This window comes from Poecilia latipinna, unplaced genomic scaffold (assembly GCF_001443285.1).
Source record: "Poecilia latipinna isolate Pla-1442-1.1 unplaced genomic scaffold, P_latipinna-1.0 Scaffold410, whole genome shotgun sequence".
Classification (NCBI taxonomy): Eukaryota; Metazoa; Chordata; class Actinopteri; order Cyprinodontiformes; family Poeciliidae; genus Poecilia; species Poecilia latipinna.
Genome location: NW_015113026.1, coordinates 17917 through 42598, shown reverse-complemented (window position 1 = coordinate 42598; position 24682 = coordinate 17917). Strand labels below are relative to the sequence as shown.

Genomic DNA, 24682 nt, shown 5'->3' with positions numbered 1-24682 from the left:
GTCACTGGAAATATGGGAGATGGAAAAATCTCCAGCAAGCGATTAGCTTTCATTTGGAAGAATGGATTGTTGTCTCAAGATCAGGGCAAATGTAGCAGGAAACACAAACATGCTCTGCATTGCTTTAAACTAGAGGAAAAATGCAATCTATACTATTTTGTTATATTTATTATAATAAGGTCTTAAACATTATTTTAATGGATCTGCTGAAATATGTCTGCTCATGACTGGAATATACAGTGCTGAGTACAGAAAATCAGATGTAAAGTTTTAACGATATCAGTGCTTCTATGAACTTACAGCCTCGGTTTTCCTGTCATTATGAATCTCAGTAGATTAGTCAGAAAAGTTCAGGACCCCGTCAGTTTTTGCAGGTTGCTGCCATTCAGCTAAATAATTATTTATTCTAGCTTTTCCCACGATAGGCCATATGTTTCCACACACTTCCAGTTGCTTGATCGTATCAATCTTTAAGACTTGTTATAATCGGAGAGGGATCATGGTGCAACAAATACGCTAAAAATAATAACTATTGATCACAATGTTTAATTATTGGTTTAATTTAGTCACTGAGAAGGGTTGTTGAATACCGAGGGTTCACTCTATATATTATGGAGTGCTATAACATATTTTAGCATATGCATTATGTTTGCTTATGATGCATAACTCTTTATTTGTGTCCACAGTCACTGAATAAGTTAATTTAGATATCAGTTTAGTTCATATTCTCTCAACTTGACTAAGCGATTTTAAACATCACAAAGCTCGCTAGAAACTAGGTGTCTGTTTGAACTCCATCTTTCATTTTAGTTTTCAAATAAAGTTTATTACTACATAAACTAATGTTAGGAAGGACCACAGATTGTTGTTCTTTCATTTTGTGCTTTTCCCCTTTCTTGCCCATTTCTAAACTGAAACCCTGAAAGATAAATCAAAAACATAACCGTAAATGAATTCTGCTCTATATTCCTGCCATACGTTTACCACACTTATGATTAAACACTGATAGTGCAGCATTGCACCTTGTTTGCATTGCTACATTATTTCATGGATCTGTGCTGTAGCTCCGTCAATATAAATGCTGATGAGATGCTGCGGCCAATTTCAGATTGGTCTCTGCAAGCTGTCTAATAAAACGGAGAGCATCCTTTATTGAAGCCTTGTTATATGTGCTTTAATGCATGCAGAATTGGATGTACTTCATCAGGTTTGTTTTTAAGCTCTTAACTATTGCATAAATTGTTGACTCAGGTCCCTCAGGACTCATGGCAGGTTTTATCTTCTCCTTCCGCACAGCTTGAAATAATCAAATAGCCTATTGCGTCTGTCCCTTTTTTAGATTGATGCGCTACTAATGGTCTACCTCTCTACATCTGTACCATCAAATTGACTTCTCACAAATCAGTATTTAATGATGTGACATCTTGACTACTTTTAAGAAATATGTCAGAATCTGTCTCCCTGCTTCTCATCTTCTCTCCAACAGAACAGTCAAATGGGTGCTTTACATCCTTTGCAAATTAAAATGAGACAATTTTCCTTCTGCTCCGTAATGAGATCTCCAGGTCTTTGTGTCTTTAACCTCTTTGGTGTCAGTGTGAGCCGGGTATTTTGAATTAAATGTGCATCGACAATGTGCAGCATAATTTGCTTCATCAAGCCTGATAAACCTGCTCTGGTTCATTATGTGCATATTAAATTAATAAGACAGCAGTTTCATGTCATGGGGTTAGGGGTTTGACTGATAAGTTAGCAGCTGATAAAGAGACACATCTACTCCAATGTATGTTCTCCAGATGTCCCCGCTGTGTCGTACTTTTCTCTCAGATGTCGCAAAAAATGCAGAACAATAATCAGTCTCTTGGTGATTGGCTAAATCTTCATTGCTGTCAGTGAAGACAGAAGGATGTCAGCCGCATCTGCGAACATGTTCGTCTCACAGCTCATCATTCCTACAGATCAGCAGCAGATGTTTTGTGACAGGATATGGTCAATCAGCTGGCTCCTACATCCTGTCAGACTGCTGGTGCCTTCGTTAGCGCCACTTCCAGTGGTAAAATTGTTCACATCTTTTTTTCTTTTCTTTGGTTTTTCTTTTTAACATTTTGTGCAGAATTATAGTGCTCAAAATGTTTTGTTTTGTTTTTTTGTTTGCTTGTGTTTTTTTTTGTTGTTGCCAGAAATAAGCTTGTTTCTGAAGTGTTAAAACAATGACTGGTGTCGCATTTATTTGGATTCCACAAAATTTGAGTTTCAAACCATTTGCATACAGAGAACTTGGTGGTGCAGCAGCTCAAGCAGAACCAGAGAAGTTAAACACCCGTCTGCACAGACAGAAGAAGCTGCATCCCTTTAAGTCCTGTGCAAACACCCAGAGTCTCCCCTCATTTCTTTTTACTTCGCTTCAAAGCAGCAAGACTTTGATGTATGCTTTAAAGTTGTCTTGATCAATATTTCCTCAGCATCCTGAACGTCTTTTAGAGCTTTTCTTTGGACACTGGCTTCTGTAGCTGTAACATCCTAGAAAAAAAATAATAATAATAAGAAATAGACATTTTAAATTGAGTTTCCAAGATGGTTTAAAATTTTTAATTTGTTTTTAAATTATTTAACATATCACTTTATTTGTTCTGACTGAAGATGAACAGAGTAGAGTTTTACAGCCTATTTGCAATCTGGTGTTAATATTTACACTAGAATAAGTAATCTGTGAGTGTCTGAGCAGCTGGTTACTATTCAGAACCATTAAAACAATTAGGATCTTACGCAGATTGAAATTTATAGGAGTTTAATGACTAAAATGGGTTTTATGCTCCGTCTTGAGCCTGAGTTTTCTGGGTTTAGTCAGAGACAGACTCCTGCTGATGTTCGGACCTCAGTTCAGCCACTATCTGCATGATGCAAACATCACCTTTTCAGAACTGGCTTGTTTTTATTTTTTATTTTCTTCTTTCTGTGAAAACTGTCTTTTTCCCCCACACATGGAGCGATACAGAATCTTGTATTACTTTGCTTCTCAGAACCTCACATCATTATCACAACACATTATTCAGAGAGCTTTGATAGCCTTGTTGTGGGGACTTTACAGCCCTGTTTGTAATCTTTTTCTCTCTTTCATGTGGTTTTATCTCTCACTCCTTTTCTCATCCCGAGATATCTGAGTAATCTGTTCATGTCCGTCTCTTCTCTCGGTCCGATAAGGCGCGGAAGAGCTTTCGCCTGTTCAGGAGCAGATGTTCCTCCTTGACAGCATTGACACAAACACAAGGGCCTTTGCTCTGTTTGTATAAAATGCCTCGCGATAAGGCAGCTGAAATTGAGGTTGTTTACTACAAGTAATCTGCCTATTATGGAGGGTTTGTAGTCTGCTAGACTCCTCCTCCGTGAGATTCATGTAAATGTTGAATGTCAGTAGGACTTTCTCTTTGGCTGGTTGTCATTTCAGATATAAACAGCTGCTCAGCATCGGATGTAGGCACAGGCCTCGTACACATTCTTAGATTAAAAAAAAGATGATTTTATCATTTTATTGTGACAAATGTGGCAAGCTTTTGTTGAACCCAAATCTAATTCAAGTCAAATATAATTTATCCTTCCCAAATGGAGATTAAATATTGCTGTATCTCAAGATACTTTGTGCGTCAAAGTGTCTTGAGAGAATCATTGTGGATGGTGATGCTGTCAGTCTGGCAACGTATCTAAAGATGCCTCTGACTGAAGGCTGTTGTTGTATGATGCTCTCACAGCTCGGTTTGAAGCCAAAGATATTTGGATGCAGAACCACCTTAACTGAGAAGAATAAATAAGTTCCTATTTATTTTTATCAGTAAGGAAAATCCTGAACATTTTTAAATGGTTAACATTGTTTATGCACCATTTTCAGCAAATGAAAAACTAATTTATGAGATATAAATATATTTCTGTATAACTGGAATAAAACATTTGTCTGGTCAAAGATATTAGTTGTGAATTGTTGTTATATGAATAAATTTAATGTAACTGACTTGAATCCATTCATGCAATCTCTTTCCATTTGGTATTTTTTTTTTGACAATTTCATGTTCTAAAAAAATTATTCTTAATGTGTCTAAGTGATTGATGTAGGTTCTTCTGGACTGTTTGGCTTCCTATCAGACTCTCAGCCGCTCTGATTTGGTGCATAGGCTCATAAACTCCTAATAAATGTTTTAAACTACTTTTGTGATGTACAGAAACAGATCGCATTTTGATGGAGGTCTCTGTGGGTCATGGGTGTGAAATTGTGAATTATTTCACTTCTCCAGGAAAGGTTTGTTTTGATGCCCTTGGACTCTGATTGACTGTTGCAGTCAGTTGAATAGCATTAAATATGCATCAGTCCTGGACTAAGGAATTGACAGTTCACCTTTGCTGAGGATTGGGTTCATGTTATCTTTTGCAGTCCTAACTTTGTAGCCTGCAATTTGACTTTTTGTGGTGTCTGCAGCAATCAAATTGTGAAACACTGAATATGATTTGCTTTCTTAAAAGTTTATTTGTTGCAAATTTCCCTTAAACTCACTTTAAAAACTGCAGGTAACTCATACAGGATTTCATTTATTTGGTCTGTAATTATCTGGCTTTTGGTTTTTGGATCGAGGCAACAGGAATGTTTCAAACAACAATTTCCGCTGAAACAAACATGCAACGATTAAAGAAAGAAATGATTAGATATTACTGATTTTCTTACGTACCTGAATCTCATGAATTCAGATTGTTAGATCCAGTCTGGCTCTAGTTGACTTGTCAACTTTGTTTTTTTTTTTCTATTTATAGCAGAACATTTTATTGTAAAAAAAAAAAAGTGAAACAGAAAAGTATGCATCAAACTCTAAAATCTGCATTATGTTCTTCTCCATTTGGACAATTTTTTCCAGTTTCTAGTCGCTGTAATGAGTTGAGGCAATTAAGAAAATAACAGCAAAGGGAGATCCTCTCCAAGTTTATTCGCTCCTTGAGGTCAGATTGTCTTCTGGCTTCTTCTGTCCTCCTTACATCCTCACTTTGTTGTCACCGGTGTATTATAACATTGAGGGGGCTCCTCACTGTGCTACCACTAATCATCAGACCCCTAGCAGCTTCATCATAATTAACAGATCAAAGAACTGGAGAAAAGGGCAGTCATACATTATTAAACAGACACTGAAAATGTGTACGTTAATAAAAAAAAAAAAAAAAAAAAAACTGATCTACTTTGAAAGAGTTTCCAGAAATAATCAGAGATTACTATGAAAATGCATGGAGGTTTTCTTTCTTCTCTTTCTCACCACCTCTGATACTCAGAAACACAAACACGCAGACTTGCATTCAGGAGAAGATTAAGGTCAAAAAAGGTTAGCGAGGCTTTCTCTTTGCGTGCATAAGTATGCAGACTTCACACAGTCTTTCAAATGGAAAATGCCAGACTTCATCCTTAATACTATGTGGAAGGCTCAGGAGTCAACGGCAAATATTCAGAGATTTATTTATTGTTCTTTGGTTCAGGGGCAGGTTGGGAAATTTAATAAAGTTCATCTGTTTTCTCAACATTGAATTTTGATCATTTCACAGCACAAGATCTAATAATGCTCTCGATGCAAAGAAAACAAAAAAAAAAAAATACAGGAAAAACCCACAAAATTAACAAATAATCAGCATTAAGACAAAAATGTTTAAATACAGCTATAATAACGTTAATTATGTTAATAAGACGCATGAGACGGATCGTTGTAGACGAGGAACTCAGTTAAATGTGGTGAAATATGTTGTAAAATATTGAACAATCACCTGTTAAATTTAATGGTTGCTATAATTATGCTTGTTCTATTTAGTGTCTGCTGTCATTAGGAGCTTGACAACCTAATGATGAGTAGTTAATCCTAAACAAGTCCTGTATATTTCACCGCTGAGAAATGTATATTAATACTGTTTCCACTTTTTTACATGAGCTTCAGCCTGAAATGTTAATATCAGATCATCAGTATATTTTGGGGTGGTTAACTCTTTATTTTTAAATTGAGAAATGAAGCTAAAATCATATCAATAAAACGCATTTAATTGAGTATTTTATTGCTATGATTAATATTAGGTCCTGAAATGGCTCACTGATTGGCAGTAACATTGATTTTAAACTGGCTGGAAGGTGTTTTGAAAAAACAAGGAATGATTGTTAAATATTATAACAACAATAACATTTTTCTTTTTTCCTTTCCATCCTTACAATTACCTCCATCGTTTGGAGCTTTGCCATCCTGGTCATTAATGTCTAAATTAGGTGTTGGCATGGGTTCCTGATTATGTTGTTTACTTGGAAAACACACATTTCTCCCACAGCCATGCCCAGCCAGCCACCACATTGTTAGCCACAAAACAAAAGGAATACAAAAGCAATCTCTGATGTATATTTCAATTCATCTATTGTCTTCCTATGAATTCAGGGTTTGGTTACGAGGGCAACACCCTAAGCAAGGAGACATAGACTTCCCTCTTCCCTACCATTTGGCCCATTTCCTCTAGGGAATGCCAAGGCGTCCCCAGATCAGCTGAGAAACATGGTCCCGCTTCTTCCTCCGGGTTTCCTCCCAGTGGATTGTTACTGGAACACCTCACCAAAGAGGCGTCCTAACCAGACGCCCGGTCCTCCTCAACTGGCTCCTCTCGATGCGGAGGATTCACTAAGGGAGAGTACATATACCTGTGGAGGAAACTCTTTTATTATGCTTGAATCCACCATCTTGTTCTTTTGGTCACATCTCAGAGCTCGAGACCAAAGATGAGGGAGGGAACGTAGTTTGACCAGTAAATTCATCTTGCAGCTCTGCTTTCTCTTCACAGAACAGTGCAGACGTTGCATCAATCCACCTCTAACTCCCTCATTCATGAAAAAGACTCTGATGGACAAAAACTTCTTCACTTGGGGCAGGACACCGTCTCTGACCCAGAGAGGGCACTCACCCCTTCTCTGGTTCAACACAATGGTCTCTGCATTACGCTTTTAAACCACTCATCTCAACTGTTAATATAGTATATAGTTATAATAATGGGTATATTATAATAATGGTCCACTGGTTTTGCTTCTGTATGACCTGTACAATGACTGCTGGAAAAGACAAATGTTTTGTTGTTGACTTACCATTCAGAAGCCATTTGGTGCATTCTGGTTGGTTGTGCAGGAGGCTCTACTTCTGCTTTTCAAAGATGTAAGGCTGTATAATGGCACATCTTTTTGCAGCCGTTTTCACATGTGAGTGTAAACGTTGAGTTGGGGGGTGTGGCCAGCAGCAGCTTATTTGGATTTAAAGCGACAAGCGGCCCTAAAACAGTTTGTTCTGAAATGAGCTCAAAACAGTCAGAACTGACCAAACTAAAATAAGAATAATTTTGTGCAAAAAACTGTAAAGAATATGTTTTGTATAGTCCATAGACTTGTAGGTCATCTTTAAGGAGTTTTCATCTAGAAAGTTTGAAAGTTTGGTGTTTCTGAGTGGGGAGGAGTAACGACAGACATGTTTGTGTAGAGAGAGGACAGGATACATGAGCACTGGCCTCTATTAATGAGCAGGCAGAAGTAACAGTCACTTATTTCAAGCTCCATGAATTTAGACATGTTGTCTCTGCCTTTTGTTCCTCTAAATAAATGTTTGATGAAATGTTTAGACAAGAATCTGGGCTGATGTTTTTTTTTTTTTTTTTCCACTAGTGGTGTGTCTGTCTGTGTTAAAATGCTGACGTATTCAGCTGACCATGTTCATTTTCCAGTTTTAGGAGAGCAGAAACACGTCGATGCTCTTCTTCTGTTTGTTTTTTTAACACTTAAACACTGACTGAATAAAATAGTCGCTGTTATTAAGGCCAGTCTTCTGCATTTCATCAGCTTTTGCTGTGTCTGACTGCGAGCTCGTAATGCTTCCCCCATTTCACCCGCTTCTTTTGTCATTCTCTTACATCAGCATCGCAAACCCCCCATTAAAGGAAACCTTTTCTTTCTCATTTTATCTCCATCCCTCATCTCTTTAGCTCCCCCTTGAATTTACTCTCTAGGGGCCATCATAAATCTCTGGTTAGCTGTTAAAACCATGCACACTTTAGACTAAATGGCCCCCAGCGTCTTCCTCTCTCTGCCTGCTGTTGGGGCTTACGGCCAATGGGCCTTTAAATGACTTAATTTCCTATCTACCTCCTGGGGGAATTTTAGGGAAGCTAAAAGCTGGTCACAGCCTGCAGAGAATGAGTATCAGGAAAGCTTTGGGCTGGATGGACCCGAGCTGAATGGAAATCACTACTGCTTTAATTGCCATGGGCAATATCCTGAATGCAAACAATATACTCTGGTGGTAAAGGTTGCTTTCATACAGGGTGGCCTGTATTATTCTCCGAACATACTTTGATTTATAAAAGCTCTTTATATAAACATTTGAATCTCAGTAAATTTGAAAACTATTGGAACGTGAATTTAGTTCAAAAAGAGAAACTAAAGTCCAGTTGCTTTATTGGATCTGGACTCTTTCCTGCCACTTGACTCGATAAATTATCAATAAGGTTTAGATTGAGCTGGTTTGCTGGTTCTAATTAAACTAGGTATTGGATCTGCTGGCTGTAGGCAGTCGGCATGTCCTGGTGGAAAATTAAAGCGGCATCTCTGTAAATCTTGTCAGCAGAGGAACCGCTGGTGAAAACCCAGCGGACCAGCACTGTCAGCCGACCCAAATCATCACTGACTGCAGTCACTTCATCAGAAAGTTTAATTTGGTGCCTTCCCAATCTTTCTCCAGAGTATGAGATCATGGTTTCCCAATCAAATGCAGCATTTACGTTAACTTGAAACCTGGATTTTGGACCTCTTTTTCACATTGATGATAATTCCAACATCTCCTTGGTTCAATTGCAGCAGTGTAACCTAAATGTGTCTGTGGGAGGTGGCTGTTAAATTTACAACCCCCCCACCCTGCTGCACCTTTTTCCACCTCTGTTTTTCCTTCCACTAAACTTACCCTTAATATGTTTGCATCCAGCAATATGAAATTAGCCAGCTTCTTTAGCTGTAACTTTTCTCTTTTTGACTCTAAAAACATTGAGTCAATATTAACCAATATAAATGCTTATACATCACTTTGTGTTTAATAAATCTGTGCATTTCACTTTTTAATTGAATTACTAAAACAAATTTATCTAGCCTTTGGTTTTTAAAATCTCAAAAGGGTTTATCCAGGTCACTTTTTAATATGCTAAAATATGCAGCCTAATAAAAGCAAGGCACATATTACTATCCTGTTCATTTTACTGTATTTTGAAGCGTTGCATTTTGAAACAGTGTCAGGCCATCCCATGAGAAGAGGGAAAAATATGACCTCTGCACCTCTATTTAAATGCAGTCAAGCTTGACCAGATTGACTTATTAAGTTCCAGTCTTCAGAGCTCCACATTTGGATCTCGGTGTCAGGAGGTCTTGGGCTACACATGCTAAGATTGTTCAAATTGTGTAATTAGATTTGGCATTTGCATGAAACAGTCATTTCAGCTAACAGCCGAAAATCTTTTTTTTTATTGTTGTTATTATTTCTATTGATTCTTTTTCTATCTTTCATTTACCCTTGCTGTGAGCTCTTCAGCTGGATGTGCATGTTAATGGCTTCGCTAAGACCTCATCTTCATGTTTCATTGTTGGATATTTACTGACATTGATTTCCGTATTGACAGCGTTTGCTGCTGGTTCTCCTTTCCGCCAAGGTGAACCTGTGTGCGTCTATCTGTGTTTTCATGCATTTGCAGCCCCTGTGTGTCTGCAGCTGTTTGCTATTCCTTACTGGACTCCACATATCAATCCATGAGTGTCACATGGCACGTTCAGGGGGCTAAACTGTTGCCCTCAAGGGCATGTTGTCATATCAAAAGTACTGAGGGATGGACATGCACAGGTTCACCTCCAAGAATACAATATGTTCAAATAAACGAGTACATTGTGGAAATGGGAGAGTGGATTGACCACTGATGTGTGGTTTTGTGTGGTGAAAACAAATTGGTGTGGAAAATGAGAGAGCTAAATGAATGTGTACTGCAGTAGACACATGAATTGTGGGACGAAAGACTCCAATGGAGACTTTTTATCCGCAGGGTCAAGAGGCTAGCATAGGGGAGATAACTTGACCTCCACTCCAAGCACACTTGAACATTTCTGACTGAATCGATTAAGTGCGTGGGACTTTAATTTGAGCTGCACAATCAATATATGCCCCGTCTGGTGAGGAACTAAAATGGATTCTGCTTCTGTTTTTATCTAGCAACCTATTAGATAAAATAATAAATTAGCTTTATCATTTTTTAGCTTGCATTTTGAGAACAGATGAGCAGAATGTTTTGCTGCAATTATTGGTGTTTAGTGTCTCACTGGCTTTTAGACAAATGGTTTGAAAAATTCAAGCTGTATTGAAAATGATTATTTGTGCCGAGCTGCTTGTTTGTTCATTCCAAGCTGGTCCAGAAGTCACACATGGTGACTTGTTTTTATAAAATATGCAACATATTTGGATTTATTTTCACTTTAAATGTAACAAATGTTTCTTTATGAAAAAAGAAAAAAAACATTTTAAAAAACTCTAAAATGCAGGGTTTCATCTGCCTATCCATTCATCCATCATCCAGCTGTTCATCATCCACCCACTCATCATCCATCAATTTATCTATCATCCATCCATTCGTCTATCATCCATACATCCATCCATCATCTATAATTCATAATCCATCAATTTTTGTCATCCATCCATTTGTTTATTCGTCCATCTTCATCGATCAATTTGTTATCCATCTACTATCAGTTGTCTATCATCCATCCCTTATCAACTATCAACTCATTGATCATCCAGCCATCATCCATCCACTCATTCTTCATCCACATATCCGTCCATCATCTATAATTCATCATCCATCCATCTACCCATCAGCGATAATTCATCATCCATTCATCTGTCAATCATCATCCATTAATTTGTCAATCATCTCTCCATCATCCATCTTTCTCTTCCTCATCCTTTCATCCATCATCAGTCTGTAAATAGGATAAACAGTCATATTATGGACACAATTTATTGTAATTTTGTTTTTAGGGGAACTAAAGGACCTCTCTAACCAGCAGACATCACCTGTCCAACCGGGAGTGAGTGTACTCATCGGCTCTCTGGAGAGTCTGGTTAATGTACTGTAAAACTGTAATAAAACTGCTATAAAGTAGCTCCTCGCTGATCCTCTCCTCCTTCATTTTAACTCCTGGAAAAGTGTCCCCCAGTTAATAGGGCTGTGTTTGTTAACAAGCCTGTGAAGTCCTCGTCAGCAGCATTATCACAGCGACACACAGGCACGCTTGGTTTTATCAGGCCTCTCTGTGGCAGCGACAGCAGACAGCTCTGCAATTAGTGACTCAGAGAGGAAGGCAAAGAGGCACACAGCATTATTACACATTGCCAGCTGTGTCTCAACACCGAGAATACCAATACATTGGCGTGTGTTCAGACAGAAGCACATACATTCATACCTGTTGGCTCTAAAGTGTGCTCTGCCTGAGACCTTCTGTAGTGTAAAGTGTGTGCCGAGTGCAGCTCTTCTCATTATTAACAGTTGTGCTTGCTTTGGCATTGTAGAAGAGGGCAGTCTGCCTTGGCCAGCAGTCACAGCAATTTACAGGTCTGTCAGAGAGAAAGAGGTCAACCAGAGGAGAGAATTAAAGAGCATTTAGAGCTGTGAAATAGACTGCAGACGGGAAGATCGAGCTGCCAGTTGACATATGATGTGTACATGTTGACCTTCTTGCAGGGTTTTTATTGTGCAGTCCTGAATGCATTTGCTTTATTATGCAGCACTCGAATACACAAACTCCGGTGGCTGTTGGTTTGGCAAGATGTGTGCATAACGTTTGGCTAAATGGAAGATTTATCCACATTTTAGTTACAGACTGTCTGAGGAGTGCCTGATGGCATCAGGATTTATGCTTAGCACCATAATAATCTAGTTTTAGACATTATTTTTCTGTGGCTTGCAAAGAAAAGGAGAGCAGGGGATGCACTGCTGTTCATTTCTCTGTTATTACTAATCTAATTCCATTAGTCAACCGTTTTGAAATCGAGTTGAAGCTTTTCCTCTGTGATACAGTATCATTTCCAGTGGACTCTCAATGCTGGTCACTGAGACAGGAAGTGTCAGAAGGCCAGCCAGCTGAAGCTACCAAACAAACAGCAGCACTAAGATAAATAGATTCTCCGTGACAGTACTGTTGAAATCAGTGTTCAGAGACTGACTGCAGACTAGCGGTGGCCTCCTCTCCCCTCAGAGAACAAACAAAGCAACAATTGTTAGCTGGAAGCTGAATACTGTTCCTTCAGCTTTACACTAATATATAAATGGTGAAAAGTCGTTTTCACTCTGTTTGCTTTAGACTTCTCAGGTCTTTCTTAAAAATGTGGACATTTATTTATTTTTTTACAAGGAGGGTATTAATACTTTATTTGGTAGCTGATTGCTAGATTATTAACTGTTCATCCCAATAACTCTCTCAGTTAATCTTGATAATAGATTTTCACTTTATGTTCAACTTTAGTAAAACTACCTTTTTTACATTTTTGGTATTTGCAGAAAATCTGATCTGATTGCATTTTTGGAAACGGGGAAGCAATAATTTCCTCTGCCTTGTTGGTAAATATCATCAATGGTAATATTTACCAAAATCACCCATTTAATACCATACAAGCTGGTATTAGCTGATTAAGTAGTCAGGTTATCTGCTCATGTAAAAAAAAATCTCTTGCTGTTTTACACAACCAGAAATATTTAAAAATGGAAAAATTATGTTTTATTATACCAAGCAATTGAATTTAGCTTTTTCTCAGCCACTTGACCATTGTTATGCAGCAACACACTGGGGTTGTGCAGCAACACACTGGGGTTGTGCAGCATCTCATTTCTCTATGCTCCAGAAGAGAAAATGATGTTCCATACCATTTTACTAAACCAACTTTAAACCTTAAGAGCTGCATGCCTGAGGGGTTTTAGTGGTTTTTGAGCTGTAAGATGTTAAACATGAGTATACCTTGACACCAGTAATGGGGCCATACCTTACTCCAATTAACTTAATGAGTGTTTTTGTCATATTTTGTCTATTTAGCGTCAGGTTTTGTTGGTGTGATGAAATGATGGACATTATTTAAGGTTTAAAGGCTTTGCATATTGATTTAAAATGAGGTGAATACTCTCCGATTGAAGTAGTACAGTAATTGGTCACCAATGTAAGCAGGAATTCTGGTGGTTTGCTGGTTTGACAAATATTTTTTGTTTGTTTTTCTCTGCAGAAGGGATCTGTAACATGACGATGGACTCCAACTCGATGACGATGCCCATGTCTGACCCCAACCCCTGGGCAGCTGCTATGAATAACATGGGGATGCCTCCTATAGGAATGACAGGACAGCCACTTCTACCAGGTACAACTCATTTCATTCCCATACTAAATGTCCACAATTCAAATGTGGACTTCATCTGGGTATTTTCAGACTATAGATTTTTATTAAGTATCCAAATTTCTGAATTAATAATCTGATTAGTAACCAGTTCAAGAAGTGGAGTAATAATGGAACTGTGCAATTGTGTTGACGTAGCTTCAGCTTCAGCTGTTTTAAGTGATCTTGTATTAAATGGAATAATTTTCTAAATAAAAGCCCCAGTGTTTTCTTTCTTAATTTCCATCTAAAAACATTCCTTAATTTACACACACACAAAAAAAAAAAACGAAACAATTGAAAATGTGCAATGGTTAGTTATTTTTAATCTCATTTGGTTCATCTAATGGAAATATTGGGTTTTCATACAAGCTGAAGCCGGGGTTTCTCAGTATGCACCACTGTCTTCGCTTTGTTCACTGACGTCTCCTGCATTAGAAGGTGGGGGAAGCGCGCTCTCTCCTGTGTCTGTGCTGCTCGTATAAAATAAATATGCTGGAATAAGCAGGATGAGCTGAGTCATCAACGTGGAATTGCAAGCTGGTAATCAGTTATGCTGGCACATGCAGGCAAGCTCTGACTGACGGAGGCTGATGTGACCCAATCGAGGCCGGATCAGAAAAAAGAAGCAGGACTTTGCTCTTTACAAGTATTACCACATAGAGTCCTTTATAAACTAACACACAGGCGGATGTTTGAAAGCCTTTATTTCTGATGAGGATTTTCCATTTAATTATTTGTCTATGAAACAGTTTGCTTTTTGACAGTGAAGGTCAAAGAGCAAAGATGAAACATGAAATCAAATTGTATGCAGACATCCAAGACAGAATAATCTGGAGGCACAAATGTTGGTGCAAAATAATTTAGTTCATGTTCGAAGTGTATAAGTATAGTTGTTTCTGAGCTGGAGCTGTCCTAATGTGATCCAGATGCATGAAAAACGGTAAACTCGATCTGTATTGAATCTTCAGATATCAAATAAAGGTTTCACAAATCACAAACAATATCCTGCAAATATTATTGAATAATCTAGTCCAGGTATGAAGTGCCTGAGATTCATAGTTCTTAAACTAGAGCTGATCAAAGATGCTCCGGGTAGTGAAAAATAAGGTGGAATTGCCCTTTAGCCATTTCCCAAATTGGAAGATGCAATCAGAAGCCAACTTCCTGTGTGTGGCGTTCAACCAATTCTTCAACTTTATCCGCTGTATAGTCTGAATGACTCTCCTGCTTTCACGTTGGCTTATTGTAAAATCCCACCAATGAACTCACAGAAATTTTCCAAAACTTTCCAGAGGATTGAAGATTTTCAAAGAATCAAGCTAAGATAATGAAGTTCAATAGATCGGTGTTAGCCCCGCCCCTAGGTGACTTGATGACATTTATTAATGTGTCTTCTGCCTAAATTACTCAGTCATTTAGTTAAACTTTTTTTTTTTCATGGTTACTTTTAATCAGTGATTTAATTATGTATTTATTGATTTAATTTTGTCCCCTTTGGTCCTCCGCACACTGTAGCCTGCAGTGTTTTTTTTCCCTATTTTTTTCATCCAAAAAGGACATTGGCTCCTAGAGTAGCGGTGAAAAAAGGCTATTATGGAAAATGATCCTGCAGATGACGACTGTGATTGGTGGATGAAGGATATAAATTGACTAAAAGTGGCTAGTTTTAATTCTAATTCCTGAGCATATCATCCTAACATAAGCATGTTGTTGTTTTAACCCAAAGTCTGAAGTCACTCGGATGCAGCGGTTAAAGTAATTCTCATGTTTGTCAATATATCTTCCTCTCAGAGGGTGTGAGCCTCCGTATTCTTATCTTTCCCGCACAATATCCAGTCCAACCGATTGCAATGCTATCTATAACATTAGGTTCAGCTTCTCCCTCCCACTCTCCCCTTCTGAAGAGGCATTCTGCTGCATCTTTTCTCTCTCCTCGGTAGAAGCCTTTCCCTAAAGCTTTTTATAAATCACTTCCCACTTCTTAGCTGAAATGCACTTTCATATTTGAAACGCGCCAGCCTTGTGTGTCTCTGTGTGCAGATTCACGTGTGTGTCTGAGAGCACGCGCAGATGAACGGCCTTCCAAACGCACTCCTCAATAAAGAGTAAGGGTAACATACTTTCATGCTCTCACACACATAAACGTAAGCATGATATATTTGAAACATGGTAAATAAAAGCCTTTCAACCAAAGAAGGAGCAGCTTTTCATAAAAGCGGAAAGCGACAAAAAAAAAATTATAATGTAAGTGGGTTTTCAGGTTTATCTGAGCCTTTAAATATCTGAACAAGACAGTTTATTTTTCCGGCTCATTTTCTTTTTTCACACAGTCAACCTAAACGCCACACTGCATGAAATGTTTGCTTTAGACTCGCGTGTCAGCGGTGAAAGTAAACCCCTAGAAGAAATGCTCACAAATGACAAGAGATGATTATTATCAGGAGAGCAGTAAACTTTGCTATTGCAGGGATTGCTCTAATACGTTTAGCATCTAAAACGTAGCATTTTTGATCTCCTGTTGCAAATATAATCCTGGGTTTTAGCTCTTAGATTTGTGGAAAACAAATCAAACCAACAAGGAAGCAACCCAAACTAAACGTCACAGGTCGTAGAAATTTGTTAAAAGGAGAAAATCATGTAGCTGGAGCCTAGACAGCGAACATAAACACATCTTACCTAGAGTCGACATTACAGATGAAATGTCTGTGATAGAGGCTGATGAACCCCCACTGACATCCTTGCTTTGAACTTTATTTGCAGCCGTTTGAGACCTTTTACAGCAGCCATTTAACTCCCTAGCAGGAAAAGCGCTCCTGTAACTAAAATCACTAATGGAGACTACACCAGTGATGCAATGTCAGAACCGTGAAGCTTGCAACCATAAATGAAACGCCGTAATTAGCGACGTTATAAAGCTGCACCTGTGTTTAAGTTCAAATACCCGCTGCGAGGAAAGTTAATGAAACAGCTCTTACACTTAGTCAAGTCCTCTGACAGTTTTTCTAAAACAACCAGCTGAAATGAAATAACCAGTTGGCTTTGGTCTCTGTTATGTGATGTGAAAAGAAAAGCTCAATAATAGATCTCGGAGAGGAGAGCTCAAAGGCTTTGCACTCACACAGGTGTTTGCACTCTTTAGACCTTTTTTTTTTTTATGTCACACACCATGTATCGTTTATTGGAAATAGATTTTTATTCTGCAACTTCAAATTCACAGGGTTTACACTACTGTGTCCTGATTTGAACCAGTTTTATAGGGTGGTGGCCTAACATCTTACCAGACTTTATAAAAGTTATATCAATCCAACACAGAATGAACCACTTTATTATACATGTGCAAAAGATAGCAATGTGTAGTAAGTAATTAAAAACTGATATAAAAGTAGAAAAACAACCAAATGACCCATTCGCAGCCACCAGGAGACAAGGTAAAGAAAATTAGGTCACAATACCTTGTTAGGAAATCTCTAATTCCTTTTATCTTAACATGTTTATGCTTGCTTTAGCTGAAGTTTGTCCAAATTTGACCGTTTCCAGAAATGTTTTCATCCACATGGAGAAACAGAGATCGGCCCAAAACATTGCTTTTACCCCCCCGGACCTGTAAGTGTCACTAAATATGGAGTAATGAACATGCGCATAAAGCCACCACACTGCGTTAGCTATAAACACAACAAGAAAACAGCAAAGGCAAACATAGTGCAAGCGCCTTCTTTTGTAAAACTTTTTGCAGCTGCGACTGCATCTACAGCTGGATTAATTTTTGGTCAAGACTAAGCAGCAATTTGACGAGAATGTCACGAGTGAGACAGAAAGTGAGACCTTGGCAAAGTGAAAGACATCCACTTTGGGGAAAATACAAACTAAAATCTTTTATTTGCAAAAAGCAGAATACTTACTCATAGTAAAAAAAATAAAAATAAAGAGTGCAATGCAATTTTGTTGCTGCTTGGGTTGCATGGGTCTTTTTAATTTGACAAAAGTATGTATAATTAGTATTTAGTGCAATTCTTTATTTACAATGAATGAAGAACTTTAGCTCATATGAGGCTTACATGCTTTTTAGGAGTGTTGGGGGGGATTCTCAGTGCTTATCTAACCAAGATAAGCATTGAAGCATTAGTCTGTAATTTGCCACTAAATGTGTTTACGCTGATGTGAACGGGAAAAAGCAGAGCCTCACAGTTGGCGTCACAACTTGGATGTCGAAATGAGTGCTATTCACAAGTGGAAAACTGCTTGTTGCAGTGTCCTCAACACAACGCCCATCATTCATCTCCTTTCTGGTTAACTAAAGAATGGAAATGTGATTACTTTTATTTGATTAGAAAATAGAGCAAAAGGAGTGTGCAGTCCAGAAACACAATCAACTAGCAGAAGAGTAATTACTTCTTACCTTAACAGTGAGAAAGGTTGATTCTGGGTGTTGATAGAGCTTTAAATTAATGAGGACGTATGACACATTAGGCACTAAAGGTTCAGCTACAAGGTAGATGGAGAGGAAGTGAGAAGTATTGGTGTTAAAAATAACAACTGTTCTTGTCTATTACATTCCAAAATCCCTTTCTTTTGTACTTACATTAACTCAGAACCGCAATCGAAGAGCTGCTGTGTATATCCTCCTCTCACTGCAGAGCTCAGTCAGACCATCTATTACACAATATAGATGACCAACTATGAGAAATGACAAGCATGCACTTTAAATGCTCCACGTTCATTAAGTTTCTGTTCCTCAAACAAACTTTAACTAAATAATTTTGATAAATGAACTTCATAAACGTACTTCTTTGCCGTGCATCACAATCATGTCTGTAGTTCCCACATTTTTCTAAATCGCCCACGCCAAGAAAAGCTTTCCTACTGAGCCGCAGGAGAGATGTGAAAACGTTCTCGCTCTTCTCTTTTCACAGTTTACGATAACGTTTAACGGCAAAGTACCTCAAAGTTGGCTTCTAGAGCCAAACCTCAACTGTCAGGTTGTCTTTTATAAAATAAGTTTTGTAATAAAATAGGCCAGAAGCCTTTAAACAACCAGCCAAGTTTTATCATGAACTCTTTCTTCTTTTTTTCAAGAAAAGTTTGAACTCAAAGCTTTCAGCATGTTCAAACAATGTCACAAAGTCTTACTCTAGCCTGTCAGGCCGTAGATTTTCCCAAAGCACCTTCAGCTTTGAAGTAATCCAGGTAGATTAGCTATTGACTCTCTATCATGACAGTACATCATCTCTTCCTTTTCTTTTACCTTTTAACTACAGGGAAGGATTCACTGTCACTTTCTTTATCCTTACCTTCTGATGTTTTTGTTTTATTAAAATGATTTCAGCTTTATGGTGGAGGGTTGTGTCAGTTTTAGGCACTCTCAGTAAAAGTCTATTGGGTCTCATGGCTTTCATGCCACATTCAAGTTTGCTTCTGTTTCATCCACAGTTAGTCGAGATTTCACTTCTTTTTTTTTTTTCCCCCCCACAGCTGAGTCTTTTCCTGCCTTCAGCCAGGTGGATTTATCCAGACAGACAGCTAGATAAACGGACCGCTGTTGGCAGAAACGTCAACACTGCAGCCTGACAAAACGCAGCACACATCAACTATGATGACAGTTTTGTTTCTGCAGATGTGCAGAGCACGGCTGTGTATTAGAAAGTCGTTGTGTTCTTATATTTGTGTTAGGGAAGTGTTTGTGTTTTTAGTGAGAGATGCGTTTCAGGCCACAGGCAGGAGAAGAGATTGTGCACGCTGTGTGATTTATGTTGTTGTACTAGAGGTTATTGTGGTGCGTATCCAAGCATCAGTCATAATGGTACCTAGAGTTGTACCTCAATGTAAAGTTGCACCGATGCGCTAAGTTTTTGGGTTATTATTCTGATATATAAATTTAAACATTTGCCAATAGCATTCTTTCCCGGTTCGGGAACTATTTACTTTTACCTGTTGCTTTTAGTCTTGAAAGTTAATAAGACCGAACCATAAAAACGCTGTCAGCTATACAGCTACACTTTGCACCTGCATGATAAGCAGCATAATTAACTTTTTTTTTTCCCAATAATACCAGATCCAAACTATATACTGAGACAGGATTAGTGTAACAGATTTGATAAAAATAAAAAAGCTAGGTGTAAAATATTCTGAAATGTCAACATAGTCAGAGATAAAATGTCACAGCAATGCTAGAATTAAACGGGTCTTTTTCACTGTGAATGTTTAATAATTATTCATGAGTGGAGATATTCCATGATAGCCTTAAACAATAAAATGAATCAGTTTCCTGTGACTTCAGTCCAGTTAGCTTCTGCAGGATGTGGTTGCTTCTTTGTTGAGTACCATTTGTAATAATTGCTTATTGATAATGCCTAATTTAATATCATTTGGGTCTACCGGTTCTAGAAACAGTCAAAGCACTGAAAGAAATCATTTAGCTGTTTTCTGGCAATTTGTTAATGGATTTTTGGTGTCTGGAAAACAAGCTATTCCAAAAACCTCCCATTTATCAAGCCACAATGGATGGACAGCACGGAGAGCCTGCAGCCACAGTAATGTGTTTACAAGGCCAAGCTCCTGGAAGCAATGAGACCCAAATCATCTGAGAAGATGACACAGAGGGACACACTGCATCTCAGCTGGGAACCAACATCGCAAGACATTATTGATCTACGGGCCAGACTTCAGGACAGTTTACTGTAAGAAATCTGACCCATATCTGACAGGGAAGGAGGGGTTCATTGCATCTCTGGCAAAAAATAAATAAATAAATAAAAATTGATCTGGTGTTCAGCTCTGGTTATAGCTGCAGTTGAATTTTCCACTTCTTAACCTTTAACATGATTGATTTTTATCTTTAAGTTGTGCTGCTGAACTGTTTTTGTTGTTATGTTTTAGACATTAAGTCGGTGGCGACTATAGAATAGTGTATTTGGTTTTCTGGAAGTCAGAGGCATAAATAGCAACATGAATCTTTAGTCTTTTTCAGTCAGGAGTTAAGAAGACAAACTTTCTGAATTGAACAAGACAACAGAGTCATTTTCTTCTCTGGCTAAACAAGGTCAGAAATAAGTCAAGGATTCATTTTGTGGCTACAGTGGATGAGAAGTTTATTCCGAATGATTGTGACTCCTCTCTTTGTTTCTGACATCATGGTGTCTGCGGTTTGGTGAGTAAAATCCCTGATACGCTGTGGAATCCGTAGGAGTCAGCATCTGGTTTTAACATATTTGACATCTGACAGAGAGAACAAAAAACTCCTCCTCTAGCACAGTTGATTATGTGTTTCCCCAGCATTTATCAGTGTTTTCCCTTCGACAAAGAAGAACCAGATGTAAAGCTCAGGCGTTTTTCTACATCCATCTCCAAATACAGACCTCCCAACCTGGTCTTTATTATCGAACACGGCATATTTTATGTTACTGCTTTCTTGTATGTACACGGCACTTTGTTGGAGTTAGTTTGACGTATATTCTGCACAAGTAGGTTTTTATGGCTTTACAATCTTTAATGTTGCTGCTTTGAATCATAGCACTCAGTAACATTTGTTTGCTATTTAACGGCTCTGCAAGTTTTTGGCTGTAGTTAACATGAACGCTACCCAGCAGGAGATGTTTGATGCTTTAAAGCCAAAAATATGGCACAAAAGTTCAAGTTAAAAGCTATTTTTTAATTACAAACGTTGCGACAGCAGTTCAAGAATGACTTATGCTTTCCAGACACAGTTACTTAAGGGGTTTTCTGAAAAGTTCACGTTTTTACTTCGCTATGAACGTCCCACTATCAGTTTTTACACTACGTCTCACAGCTTGCTACATTACATCGTTTATGAAACCTTGTCATAGCTTCTGTCTATCTCAAAAACATGCCAAAGTGATGGCAGAAAAAATAAATTAGCTGCCTTTGCAAAAACCATCATAAGACTGATACAGGAACTCAGCACTTTTTAACAGCACCTAAGCAGAACGGAGAGAAAGTGAAATGTGCTGAAGCATGTTTCACATGTCATTTCGGCTTGGTCCGCCACTGAAACACCATCTCACGAAAAGTCACCACCTTCTTCGTATGAAGTCTGAAAACAGCTCTGCTTTATCGTCTTCTGATGCCTGTTTTTCTATTTATGTCCATTTGAATCTGAAGTACAGTACCTGTGGTTGAAAGTACAAAGTTATATAATCATGTAAACACAACTGAGGGACGAATGTCTACACCAAAATAAGTGAGAAACCCCTTCATCTAAAAGTGCATGAAATACTTTTGCTAACCTCTATTTCACCCTCTAATTAGTTTGAGTTTTGCATAAATGTTAATTATAACAGCTTTAAAAATGTATTTAAATCTTACCCCAAATGTACTGAACCACACTCCATAGATTCCATTTAATTGGCTAAACTGGAAAAGCTGAGAGTGAAAAACAAAAACTCCCCCCATGATTCTGTGCCTGGTAAAGCCATAATTTGTCAGGCTCCCATTGTGCATATATATATATATTTTTATGTTTGGAGTTAATTGAGGCTTACTCAGCTTTCTTACGGTCCTACCACAACAGTTAGTGGTTTGGGCCTTGGATGGCTCATTGAAACCCTTTGCTTTGGTTTCTTTCTCAGCCGTTCTGTTTTGTAGAAGTTTTCTGATCTGTTTGGGATCATTGTCGTGACACGGCTTGGGTCACGTTTGATTTAAAGTAGATATGATCTGTTTAGATTTTGCATTTCCTTTGACCTTCAGGTCATTTTGATGGGAAATCCAGTCCAATATTCTTCTTATCACTGTGGAATGAATGACTTTATTTCAGAAATGGCCATATAGCCATTCCCAGGTTTAACAATTCCTTTCTTAAAGTCATTTGGCATTATGGTATCACACATTTTTATGCTTTTATGGAGATAGCCTGCTGATAATGATGTATTTGATTTGCATCACCAGACGGTTGCTTTTCTATGGAAGCATCTTGGCTTTGATTCATTTTCCACTTTGCATTTAATTTTCTTTTAGCTTCAAGTTGTGTTTAACCTGCCAAAAACCTATATTGTGATGTACATAATGCAACACAACTCTAAGAGGATTTATTGTCTTCACCTAATAAATGAAAAACATCAAATTTTGGTAGGTAAAAATCAAGCTCAATTCAGTAATGCCCTTTTAAGCAAAAAGAGGCTCAGCAGGAATATTAGCCTTAGATATAACAGTTTTGCTAGAATCATACCTCTTATTCGAGTGTCTGGCTTTCTTCCTCTTTAAATCTGCTCTCCAGCGAAATTATTAAAGTGTCTGCTGTCACAGTCACACTCCACCACGAGGAAAGCACTCAGCTTTTCACACATGTATTTTAAAGTTACCAGAATTAATTTAGATACACGTAATTTTGCATGGACACACACGTGCTCAGACACTCTGGAGAATAGATAAGCAGCTTCCAGGGGCTGTCAAGTGTTCACTGAATAAACAAGCATCCCTTTTGTCTGTTACATCCCACTCACCCTCATCTGTGCCTCACAGTCGCTGCAAACCCCAATGCTCGTTACGCAGTGAAACATGTGGAAAGTTAATGTCATGCACCATTAGATACTCATTGATAAAATCGCTTATATGTTATTTTAAGACTAATGGATTATTCGCACACGTGTTTTTACCTGGATTAGCATCAGGAAATGGAGGCAGATCTCCATAAATTAGAATATAATCATAATTGTAATTTACTTAAGTAATTTCAGTTTTAACAGTAAACCTGACGTGTGCTGTAGATTTGTTATACAAAGAATAATTATTTTTAAGTGTTTATTTCTGTTTATTTTAATGAGTAACGTTTATTTACACCCGCCTTATAATTCAGCTTCTTCAAAGAAAAAATTTGAATAATACATATAATCAATAGATGCAATATAATAGAAATATATTTTGACAGTGAGGAAATTCACAGTGATAAGTTAAGGTAAATGGAAGAAAGGATATTCACACAAAGGTAAGGTAAAATAAAAATATAAAAATCAAAATGAGATTGTTCAGTAAGGGCAAATGTTTAATATAAGGAAAACAAATACTGTATTGTTATTAAAAATGGCATACTCAGATAAAAAGAAATGTGCAATTAAGTCAAGTAATATAAAGAGAAAATGTGTACGATCTGCATGTATGTACATGTGGATAAAAATAACAGGTGATGTTATTGTAAATGAGAAAACTTCAAATATAGCTGAGTCTATTGGAAGCAGTGATGATTATAGAGTCTCATAGCTGCAAAGAGGAAGGACCTGTTGTAACGCTCCTTTGTGTACCCAGAATGCAACAGTCTGAAGCTCTCCAGTTCAGCTAGAGCTTGAACTGCTGCCACAGAAGCATTAAAATGCTTAACATGACCTGTAAGGAAGCTGACTGTTCAGAGTGCCATATCTAATCATATCACTGGAAAGTTAAGTGGAAGGAAAAGCTGTTAGAAAAGCGTGTGCATGCAGTGTGGATAACGATAGACCAGAGGAGATTTTGAAGTTCATTCAGTTGTTTTAATATGCAGAAGATATGGCCTACAGCTTCATTCAACGCAGTATTTGAGTGGCTCAAAGTCCTCCTTTTCAGATGAAATTACACTACACTGAATTTTTGAATATTGTATCATGAATAGGGGAGGTGTACTGTACTTGTTCATTTGAAAACAAGGTCTGATAGTTTGGAGGAGGAGTGGAGAAGGACATTGCAGCAATCTAGATGTTACAACTCTTCATGCTTTCCTCTCCTGACGATCGTCAGGGAGATGCTGATTCCGTTTCCCAGCAGGGTGTGAAATATATCACACTGTGTGCAATAGTTCTGTGTTAATTTAGGAGTTTGTTTTTGAATGGGGTTGCTGAGATAAAATATCTTCTCCGTAGTGTTTAAATTTATTGAAATGCATTAGCTAAATGTATGATGTCTGTGGCTGTATGTCGGTGGAAGATCTCCTTACCTCAGGCTTTGCAGTACATCAGGAAGAAACAGAGCTGCAGCTTTACTGCTCTTGAAATGGGACTTTTCAGAGCGTACTTCTCCATTTACAACATCCATGTTTCCCCATTCAAGGCCGGGTACAGTTAAAGGCTTATGTGGCAGACACAGAATAAAGGTTCCACGGGGAGATATAAAGAGGTTGATTATTATTTAGATGTTATAAATTCAGGCAATGGTGTAACTTTTTCGACAGAAGGAAAGTTTTTCTCTTTGGCCCCTGGGCAACGGCACCCAATAGGTTGCAGTAA

The 24682-nt window shown here is 38.0% G+C and overlaps 1 protein-coding gene across 4 annotated transcripts in view; it reads left to right on the top strand.

The window, feature by feature from the left end:
- The window catches only part of LOC106950594 (ecto-NOX disulfide-thiol exchanger 2-like), a 175247-nt gene that overhangs the window by 132805 nt on the left and 17760 nt on the right, over positions 1 to 24682 (top strand). For all 4 annotated transcript variants that reach the window (XM_015037549.1, XM_015037550.1, XM_015037551.1 and 1 more), the window contains one exon: positions 13329 to 13460. In XM_015037549.1, the coding sequence (XP_014893035.1) occupies positions 13329 to 13460 (132 nt within the window). The remainder of the gene's footprint in view (positions 1 to 13328; positions 13461 to 24682) is intronic.